This window comes from Dendronephthya gigantea, unplaced genomic scaffold, assembly GCF_004324835.1.
Source record: "Dendronephthya gigantea isolate DGI-Jeju-01 unplaced genomic scaffold, DenGig_1.0 000010F, whole genome shotgun sequence".
NCBI lineage: Eukaryota > Metazoa > Cnidaria > Anthozoa > Malacalcyonacea > Nephtheidae > Dendronephthya > Dendronephthya gigantea.
Genome location: NW_021163020.1, coordinates 2,067,707 through 2,077,365, shown reverse-complemented (window position 1 = coordinate 2,077,365; position 9,659 = coordinate 2,067,707). Strand labels below are relative to the sequence as shown.

Sequence of the window (9,659 nt, the reverse complement as noted above, 5' to 3'; positions counted from 1 at the left end):
AATGATTTAAACGTAGAACCTTTTGCACTGGTGGAACACGAAAACGTGGGAGAGGAGCACCATTGGGGAGTGGGCCGTGGGGAGACCAAGGAGAAGGGGCTATGTTCGTAGGAAATTGGGGAATGGAGGTTTGGGCCTCCCCAGATATTCCCCCTATATAACCCTAGATAATTTTAAAAATTGAAATACCTGAGCCGCTGTTCAAAAAGGATCGCAGTTTCAACATAGATGGGTGCTCCCAGAGTAGACACTAACTAGTACCCAGTCACATTTGTTCGAAAATTTAAATGCCAATTTTAGAAAATCTCAATTTATCTCATACACGTGGAAATGTTTTGAACAGAAATGGCCAGAAATGCAAGCCGAAAACGAAATCTTTACGGCACTTCAGACACAGATAGATAGAGCTAAAGAATACGTTGTCAGAGCCTTGGCTTTGGAGAAAAAAAACATCGATGGATCGAGCAAACTCACCAAGCGAATTCGAGCAGAACTGAAGTTTTTGACTGGGGTAGGTGGAATTTGAAGCTTTGTTAGTATATTTGTCCACGACATTTGTGTGCAATTATTGATACAATACAATTAATAAAACCAATAAATACAATATTTTATTGTTCAGCTAAACGATGATCATGTACAACTGAAGCCATGTCATTTGAACAGCACCAATCTCTCCCACCTGGGGGGCATCCTTGATGTCGCGGAAAAACTAGAGGTTGCATCCTTGTTAAAGCCATTCAGTTGGCATGCTGGGGAGGACAAAGCATTGGGGCAACCTCCATCATCTGTTGTTGTTGATGTGGCCACATTTAATGGATGGTTTAAGGTGGTTGCACGTAATCCAACTGCACTTCACTCTGCTTGGAAAGGTATTTAATCAAAAGGTGTATAGTTAATACCCTTAGGTAGGCCCTTGAGTTCTGACTATTCACATTAGGGCAGTGGGGAAGGGTAGCTCAAAATGACATGAAACCGACTGCCTGGTTCATGTGATTTTCCTGGTGTGATTTTGGGTTATAGCTATGTTACCTACATATAATGTGTATTGATATTTTTTAGGTGAAGGAAATTTTGGGGAAAAATCTATTGATAAGCAGGCAAAGGTTGTTAAAGTGTTGAAGTGTATATTTGACAACTATACCGTGGCTTACTGATTCTATTTTGCTGCCATCAATTTCAGGAATACCTGGGTGCTTGTCAGCAAAATAAAGCAAACTTTTTGACACCAAAGGTGACTTTTGTTTTCACACAAGGAATTACTGAAGATTTAGCAGGTAGACTAGCTATTGTTACACCTGTAGGAGCTTCGGTTTATTGATTATAGCTCATTTAATTAATGTGAAGAGTCTTAAATCAATTAACATCATGTTGCCAATTTGTTGAAGCATTATCAAAAATCAACTGACTGTGCACATAGAATCATCATTTACGAATAACGGATGATATTTTTCAGAATGCTTGTTGAGCTGTGGCATCTTCTTAGAAGGTGACATTTTGCCAAATCCTGGTTGCAATGCATTGAAAAACAGCAACCTTACCTCCAGATCAACAGTCAATCCTAATGTGGTTGCTGTTTTGCAATGGTAGGCATTTGCAGTGACTATGAAAGTCTACAGTGTGCCTGCTCAATAGAAATATACATTCAATACACAATATTTATTTTATTTTCAATCATTCGTTTTAGTAATAAAATTAATCTGGATGTAACAGCTATGATTGCACTGGTGTCAGCCTTGACCAATGGCTCTTGTCACTTACAATTTCAGGTGCAATAATTCATTTACAATATTCAGAGTAGTTCAGTTCAATTTCTGCAATAACCGTGATTGTCAGTATTATTCTCCACATTGTATAATCTCCATCACTCCATGAAGGGACATTTAGTGCAATTCTTGTTGCGATTGTTGTTTTCAGGATCAAATTCTTACTGAGCAAGCAGAGAGGGAAAGATTGAATCCAGTTTTACCAGAACTCAACAAAGTCCTTGAAGGTACAGTACCTGGTAATTAGTTATACATATTAACTTTGGCCATTTATCTTGTTATTCTTTGACCATTTTTAGATAAAGAATTATTCGCCTGTTCTCTGGCAATTTCAAGTTTTCAATCCATTTTAAATACGTTAGGAGGAGAAAATGAAATAGAGCGTGCGAGGTACGGTGGATTGTTCGACTTCAGATCGGAAAAAAAAGAAAAAAGTTTAACTGCAGTACTTGGGACCCTTGTTTTTCCTAGCTTTAGGGAAGTGATAGACACTGTTCATTGAAAAAGTTAGTTTATGTTGCATGTTTAGAAAGCTTCTCAGTAAAATCACGGAAGTAAGCGACGATCCTTCAGAAAGAACACAAGAGTTATCATCAAGCGGAACAATAAAGGCGAGGCCAAAGGTATGAGATGCACAGGAATTCTCCATCGACGCAATACGTAAACGATTCAAAAACAAAATTTACGTAGAGTAGAACTATTTGTGTCCCAATCGTACAACGATTTTGCACTGGGAGTATGGGACAAATCGATTTCTGCATCAGGCATAGTTTAATTCTTTGCTCAACTAAATGAACGCGTTTGGTACAAAATGACGCACACTTTTATAACCAATTCGTTGGTGGTCTCAAATTTACTATCAATTAACCCTGTGCAAATGAAACTCTGTATACCCTGGTGCAACAGCAATGAAGATTTTACCAAGAAGAATCGGTGGTTTTAGAAATTTATTCAAATTCTTTTAGATCGTGTTTGGAACAGGGGATCGTCTGCAGGCCGTAACAGTCACCTCAAACAGATCATTTGTTAGAGCTGCGAGAGAACAGGTATGCTGGAATACGATTATATGAAATCAATGTTTCTAGCAAACTATAGCTATGGTACAGTATGAATAACACGAAGTAGACTGTACTAGGTAAATTAAGACTAGTCTGCTCGGTCTACACGCGCAAAAACGCCCCGCTGAACAAGGTTGTTCAGGCTTGTCAACCTCATTTCTGCAAAATTGTTATTTCAACGAACAATATTGCAACAACCTGATCAATTTTTTCGCATGTTAGTCCATTGAACTCAATGGTCTAGTCCTGCTTGCGGGCCAATTAAGACCACTGATTAAGATTTAATTTTGCAACCTCGTACCAGGATCTTTTACAATTTCGGCTCAATTCTGTGCCGAGGTATCGCAAAGTTGCCCCCTTGGGCTACGTAATGTTACTTTTACTATAGTGGATCAATTCTCACCGAAAACGAGAAGACTTGCAGCAAGTCTAGAATCGGTTGAAGTTTTATATTCTTTTTTCAAGGGCGTGGAGTTTGCAGTTTTTCTTCACGAGCCGAGAGCTTTAACGGAAAACAAGGAGCGGTTTGCTTCGCCAATTTGAGAAAAGTTTGCAACGAAAATATAAATGCAGGTCGAAATAAAAACACAATACTTATTGGTCGATATTGAAACGCTGGAGTGATGAACGGGTTTAGCTATCACTCGCTGCTTTACTGGTAACAGTCTTCTTCGCCTGAAACTGGACCATTCTTCCGTTGGGTGTTTCAGAATAATGAACTATGATAGAATCTTTCCTAAATCACGTTTTGGATTTTGGGAGGTCAGAATTTGGCTCTCGATCAGGAGGTCTGAGAGACCGTCCTGGGGTGTGATTGTTATGTGATGATTTTGTTACCCAATTTAAATAGTTACAAGGGGTTGTTCATAAAATAGAGTGGATTACAGTATGACCAGTCTGATGGCAATTGATTGAATAATTTTTTTTTCTATCATACAACATGACACTCTCTGACAGTCACAAAATGACTAGTTATTTTACCACTGCTGCAACTCTCTACAAAATAGTCAGAAACTGGTGTTCACACTATGCAAAGAACCCACGATCCTTAATATGTAAACCTGATGTCTAACTCTCGTATGTTGTGTTATTAGCATCACTCGATGCTTTCACAAACATAATTCTCTTCTTCGGCGGTTGAATGCCGGTTTTTATTTTTGACAGTTGATCTAACATGGCCTGGGCAGCATTTCGTTTAGCAACCTTCTTTGACCGTCCTAGACCAGAGGCCTCCATGTTATTCACTTTCACCTTGATATCAAATCTCTGCAGGGCTAGTGGTCCATTCTCACACACCGAAATATATTGTGGTTCCCCTAACTTGTGTTTTCTCGCTACGTGTTCCAACAATGATATCGGATTATCCCCACCGTCGGACTGCACGGATACCGGGCTAGTTTTCTCGTCCGTATTTTGGGGTAGCTGTGGTCCATAATCTTCTGAAGTGTTTCCAGATCGACTTGTATTGACTGCGGTAAATCCTGGCAGTCCCAGAATATCTGCTACCTCGTTACCAGACGCTTGAGCTACAAGCAACTGTGCCGCGTCCTGTTTTGCAAGTTTTTTTGATCGACCACTTCCGCTAACCTCGTAAGGTCCCATTGTCACCTTCATGGTAAACATCTTAGCATGAGCCGGGCCCGTTTCCGATTCTTCAAACCAATTTGCAGTCCATCCGTTTTGACGAGCAAGGTCGTGTACCGTGCTCACAGCAGATTTCCCCCCTTGAAGGGGTTGCATTGAAGTTAGGGTTTGCGGAGGCAGGGCAACCGACTTTTTAGCCTGTTTGAAACTCGTTTGAAATTTCTGTGGCATGTGTGGTCGCTTTGGTGGTCTCTGAGGGCCTATAGTTGGACTGTATGATGGTTGGTAGTTTGATGTCTGAGGAAACTGGCCCACCCCCTGTGCATTGTCTTGTGTGGGGTAGGATGGACCTTGTTGACCTTGGTAGGGTTTTAGTTGGGGATAGGAAACCCCTTGCTGAGGGTTAGTTTGGCCCTCTGTGTAGATAGATTGACACGGTCCTTGTTGGTGGGTAGGGCCCTGCTGTTGAAATGGCACCTGATGTGAAAGCATGTTCTCAGTATTGGAAGGGGGTGGGACTTGATTATATGAGGGTAAGGGTGCGTGGTTCATTATGTTGTGGGGGTACTTGATTAAAAGTAGGTGGGGATACTTGATTAAAAGTAGGTGGGGGTGCTTGGTTATAAGGTTGATTTAAAGGGGGTCTCAATCCATCTGAATGATAAGATTGACCGCCTTGTGTAGTTGTGGGGGGCTGCTGCGCATACGGACCATTTGGCGGGTATGGGCTGCCACCTTGGGATTCTTGTTGTCCATATGTGTTGTATGAGGAATTTCCATAAGCTGTATTGTAGGGATAATATTGGCTAGCAGTATTTTGTTGGGGAGGAGCCATATATGGGTTATATGGTGGCATGTTGTATTGATTCTGAGACTGTTCAGCAGGAGTATACGTTGTTGCAAAGTTGTTGGTCGTCCCATAAGGGTAACCTTCACCATATGACATTGTTTAATAGATGACAGTCAATTCCTAGTTTGAGAAATTAAGCTTGATTTTTTTACCTTTTTTACTAGTTTTGGCACTTTTGGGCCGAAGGGTCTTTCCTGTGAGTAAAGTTCCCCCTAAGCTCTTTAAAACGCAACAAGAGTTGCGAGTGGGGGTGGTCCAAAGCGATCGAAATTAATATTCTAAACATACCTTTCAACTCAAGATTTCGCCGCCATATTGTAAACCGCGCGCTGCTTCTGTGCGATTCGGACTGGGTACGACCAATTCAGACGAGAAAACGACAAAAACGACGATTATTAACAAAAATTAAATTTATCAAGATTCCAAGACCTTTATTTTTCTTTTAGTTTTGCTTTGCATTTTTTCCCGCTTTGTCATTTCTATGTCAGATGTTAATACATACGTATTTTATGATTTTATCGGCAACAAGTTGATTGTGCCGATTAGGCAACATTACGGTCTTGGGTTTAGAAAAACCACTCTTTTGGTGCAGGCTGCTGGGATCGAGAGCCCACAAATACCCAAAATGTGAACATGACCGCGTAAACGCACGTTCCAATACGATTTCCTCAACCTTGATTTCTTTCTTTTTGCCATTAATAAGAATTTATATCTGTTGTTATAAATTTTCGGAAATTTGACCGGCTAGGCTGCAACAAACAGTTTTTCCAATTTTCAAAGACTGACTTCAGTGGCAAAGAACGCTATTTATCTCCCAAACCAACATTGGTAAGGTTTTGTAGTTGATTTAGGCATTTGTTTTGGCCCTGAAAAGTACCTGCACAAACAATAAGCAAGTAGTATGCGGGTGTCTTTATTTAGATTTTACGGGATATTTTCTCGCATGTTCGCGGGTATTGTATAAATCCGTATCTTCAAGACTGGCTGGAAAGAATCCTCGATATATAAAGGTATTTTAAAATGTTAAATTATTTCTCATTGTATTTCAGTTAAACACAAACGCTTGGAGTGTCCATGATGTTTGTTGTGCAGCGAATCACGTGGAATATTATGTTGTTATTATTGCTAATATTATGCTTATTATCAGTAATGTTATTTATCCGGTTATTTCTGTTAAAATCATGTATGCATGACTAGCGGGTTGAATCTATTCTTTGTATAACGTTACATATACATCAGCAGGATATGCTATAATCTTGCCATGTCTGAATAATCTCTTAAGGTTTTCATCCAAATCCATTTCCGTCTATATCAAGTCATTGATATTATGAAATATTTCGTAGTTTATAGCTATAGACTCGCCTTAAAATGGCATGCATGCGCGATATCATACCTATGTATTATTCCCCAAACGGAAATCAGGTTGATCTTGTTATTATTAATATAATTTTTATTATTATTATGTTTTTGACCTCTCGACTGATCTAAAGCATAACCAAAACTTTGCCATGTTCTTGACCATTTTTTTTCTTCACTTTGCGAGAATTAAGAAGTTAGATCTGCAATGTCATGTGTCCTTCATCCAGTACAATAAATATGCTCATTTATGTTAATGCTCATTTGAACCGTTAGATTTGAAAAAAAATGGGGGGAGCCATAGGTAAAGATCATGGAGCTATGGAATACAAAGAAAGAAACATTTACCTTAATTCTGAAAAAACATATGGAAGGTTTGTGTCTGGTTTTCTATATACCATCTTGTTTTGCACAATAAAATACTAATTGCGATGAAATTTGACCAGTCAAATGTCACAGTTATGGGAGTAACGTTTATGGGAGTAAAACGTTTTACAAACGGTCCGCTTTCTTTTCAGACTAAAACCAGTTCGACCTATAACTATCCATCAGAAATCTTTGTTCTGTTTATGGATGATCATAATATGCTTGTATATCTTGGTTAAAATCCTGAAATTTTGGAGATGGATTCTATCCAAACGGAAACAGGAAGACACCGGACAACAGGACATGATAGAGTCACAACGACAGGAAGACGAGAAAATGAAAACTGGTTTGGCTAATGGAGGTATTTAGAAAGTGTTCAAAGAACATGCAAATAGTGCTCCAAGTGATTTAAGACCATGTTATTGTGGTGTGGTATAGTTTTGAATCTTGTGGTTAAATCTACTTGTTTTTTGCACAAAGTATAACATTGATTCTTTCAAATATTCCTAGGAACCAAATCTTTAGAGGAAGAAAGTTCACCGAAGGAGGCTATCCCGTCATTATGGGAGAGGTTGACAGAAACCTGCCCAAAACAACCAACATTTGAAAAATTTCTAACACAAGCTGTCTTGTTTGGTTGTATCATGCTGTACTTCTGGCTTTGTGATTTTCAACATATCTGGCCCAAGACAAACAAGCAATATTCAAGGGATATGTTCATCTTTATTTTCTTTTTGCTCGTTTTCGTTGCTGTTGTTTTGACAATTAAACAAACTGCGGATGCGATTTTGAATCGAAATCAAACGGAAGAATGGAAAGGTTGGATGCAGGTGCGTTTATTTTCCTCATAAGAATCGAGCTCGGCCATTGTGGTCGTTTTATTTCAAAATGGACACTCTAAAGACATTTTTGTGCTGTCTACAATAGGTTCAGTTCGTTTGGTATCATTATTATGACGCGCAAGAGGTTTTCAACTCAATTCGTTGCTATATTGGGGCTTATGTTTGGATGACTGGTTATGGTGAGATTATAATATATTTTCCTAAGTTTAGCTGCCTTTACGGAGACCAGGTTCGATATTTTTGGGTAAACTTTTTTGTTAATGGCGCCCTGTTAACGCCCCTCACTTGTGATCTGTCATTTTCCACTAAATTCATCGTGATTTCTTTTTCATTTAAGGAAACTTTTGGTATTTCTACAACAGAAAGGATTACTCGTTCTTTCGTTTGTGCAAAATGATGTGGAGATTGAATTTCTTAGTTGTCATGGTAATGGCGATGACCAATCATGAATTTGTACGGTATTACGTGTGCGCCATGCACACGTATTGGTTCCTTACCGTATACGCAATGTTGGCTGTCTTTGCCAAGTATAATAATGTGAGTAAAGTCCGTTTCATCGATAAAGCGCTGACGTAAGCCAGCGTATTCATGCTGCTGTCGGTTTGGGCGGGAAAATGAAGGACAATTCGTGTGTTTGCATCAGTAAACAAAAGCCGATTCGTTTATCGTCTTCATCTTTATTACAGAACCGAAAAGTTATGGCTGCCAAGTTTGTCCTCTTCTTTCTTTTCAATTCAATCATATTTGAATTTCCTTACTTAACGTACAAGATATTCTGGCCTTTTCAATTTGTACTCAATGTTCGGGGAAATTTGGATTACTGGGTCTACCGAGCAACGTAAGTCTGACCGCTTGCATATAAAAAGTTGTTGACAAATTTGGTTGCATTTGTTGTTAACTATGATTTAACTATACGCGGCAAGAGATAGATAAGATTTGGACTGTATTCCATGCTTTCCTATCAGTTTTTTATTGCAATGCAAGTTTTCTGAAAGTTTTATCTATTGTTTTCTAGTTTGGACCACTGGGCGACTTGGGTTGGTATGTTAGTTGCTTATAACTATCCGTATTATGACGCGTTTTTGAGATACCTCGAAAAGAACGACGACGATAGACGACAAAAACATCTTAAAAACGGCATAAAAATCGGCCTTACCATCATCTGCCTCGTAATTATCGGGCTTTGGTTTCATTATTTCTTACTGGTCGATCGTAAATGGTATAAAAGGATTCATCCATACACTTCTATCATACCAATACTGTCCTACATATGGCTTAGAAACCTGTATCCTTCATTGAGAACTCGTTATCTAAACCTATTCAACTGGTTGGGAAAAATCACGCTGGAGACATATCTATCCCAAATTCACATCTACATGATAGGGGATGCGAGGAAGTTACTGGTTTATATCCATAAATATCCCATGATGAATTTTGCTATCGCTACGATACTATACGTTTCTGTTTCATATTTGCTATTTCATCAAACGGTTTTGTTTAGCTCATATTTACTGACTGAGAATACGAGAATTCGTTGTAAGAACTTTATCGTTAGTGTTTTGCTGTTACTGCTTTGTTATGCTTTCTCGTATCTTTTAACTTGGGCACAAGTTTGGTGAGGCAATTCATGCGTGGAATTTTATGATATAAATCTTTGATTCAAGGATATTTCGTGTTTAATAATGGTGTAGGATTACTATAGAATAGAAAAGGGGTATAACAGTAAAATAATTTTTCATATTGACATTCGTGTTTTTCCTTGCTCGAAACTAGGTTTGAAATTTGCGCTAACATCTTCCAGCAATGAAGTCTACTGCAGTTTATACTGTTGAGATGCCAT

The 9,659-nt window shown here is 38.8% G+C and overlaps 3 protein-coding genes across 5 annotated transcripts; 2 read left to right on the top strand and 1 right to left on the bottom strand.

Moving 5' to 3' along the window:
* The first annotated feature begins 287 nt into the window (after nt 1–287).
* LOC114518531 (UPF0415 protein C7orf25 homolog) lies at nt 288–3,719 on the top strand. The gene is made up of 11 exons (XM_028538568.1): nt 288–511; nt 620–869; nt 1,060–1,103; nt 1,181–1,274; nt 1,454–1,583; nt 1,685–1,766; nt 1,915–1,990; nt 2,063–2,153; nt 2,293–2,386; nt 2,729–2,809; nt 3,287–3,719. Exons 1-11 carry the CDS (start codon nt 356–358, stop codon nt 3,362–3,364), a joined length of 1,176 nt encoding a protein of 391 aa, XP_028394369.1. The 5' UTR covers nt 288–355; the 3' UTR covers nt 3,365–3,719.
* Nucleotides 3,720–3,729: 10 nt separating this feature from the next.
* LOC114518530 (trithorax group protein osa-like) lies at nt 3,730–6,006 on the bottom strand. Its single transcript, XM_028538567.1, is given in 3 exon segments — nt 3,730–4,948; nt 4,950–5,375; nt 5,544–6,006. Coding segments are annotated over 2 exon segments (1,461 nt in total). The 5' UTR covers nt 5,352–5,375; nt 5,544–6,006; the 3' UTR covers nt 3,730–3,889.
* A 7-nt stretch (nt 6,007–6,013) lies between these two features.
* Nucleotides 6,014–9,612, top strand: LOC114518527 (protein REDUCED WALL ACETYLATION 1-like). 3 transcript variants are annotated; one of them, XM_028538564.1, is made up of 8 exons: nt 6,014–6,265; nt 6,888–6,985; nt 7,130–7,338; nt 7,488–7,807; nt 7,905–7,998; nt 8,157–8,356; nt 8,506–8,657; nt 8,835–9,612. In XM_028538564.1, exons 2-8 carry the CDS (start codon nt 6,900–6,902, stop codon nt 9,436–9,438), a joined length of 1,665 nt encoding a protein of 554 aa, XP_028394365.1. In that variant the 5' UTR covers nt 6,014–6,265; nt 6,888–6,899; the 3' UTR covers nt 9,439–9,612. The 3 variants fall into 3 exon arrangements, with proteins under 3 accessions (XP_028394365.1, XP_028394364.1, XP_028394366.1); XM_028538563.1 differs by lacking the exon at nt 6,014–6,265 and having other exon boundaries at nt 6,553–6,985; XM_028538565.1 differs by lacking the exons at nt 6,014–6,265; nt 8,835–9,612 and having other exon boundaries at nt 6,553–6,985; nt 8,506–8,661.
* The last annotated feature ends 47 nt before the right edge of the window (nt 9,613–9,659 follow it).

Coding starts and splice junctions, on each gene's coding strand:
- LOC114518531 (XM_028538568.1), top strand. CDS start 356: ATGCAAGCCGAAAACGAAATCTTTACGGCACTTCAGACACAGATAGAT. Junction 1,767..1,914: donor CTTGTCACTTACAATTTCAG/GTGCAATAATTC, acceptor TGTTGTTTTCAG/GATCAAATTCTTACTGAGCA. Junction 1,991..2,062: donor ACTCAACAAAGTCCTTGAAG/GTACAGTACCTG, acceptor GACCATTTTTAG/ATAAAGAATTATTCGCCTGT.
- LOC114518527 (XM_028538564.1), top strand. CDS start 6,900: ATGGGGGGAGCCATAGGTAAAGATCATGGAGCTATGGAATACAAAGAA. Junction 7,808..7,904: donor AATGGAAAGGTTGGATGCAG/GTGCGTTTATTT, acceptor TGTCTACAATAG/GTTCAGTTCGTTTGGTATCA. Junction 8,357..8,505: donor TCTTTGCCAAGTATAATAAT/GTGAGTAAAGTC, acceptor TCTTTATTACAG/AACCGAAAAGTTATGGCTGC.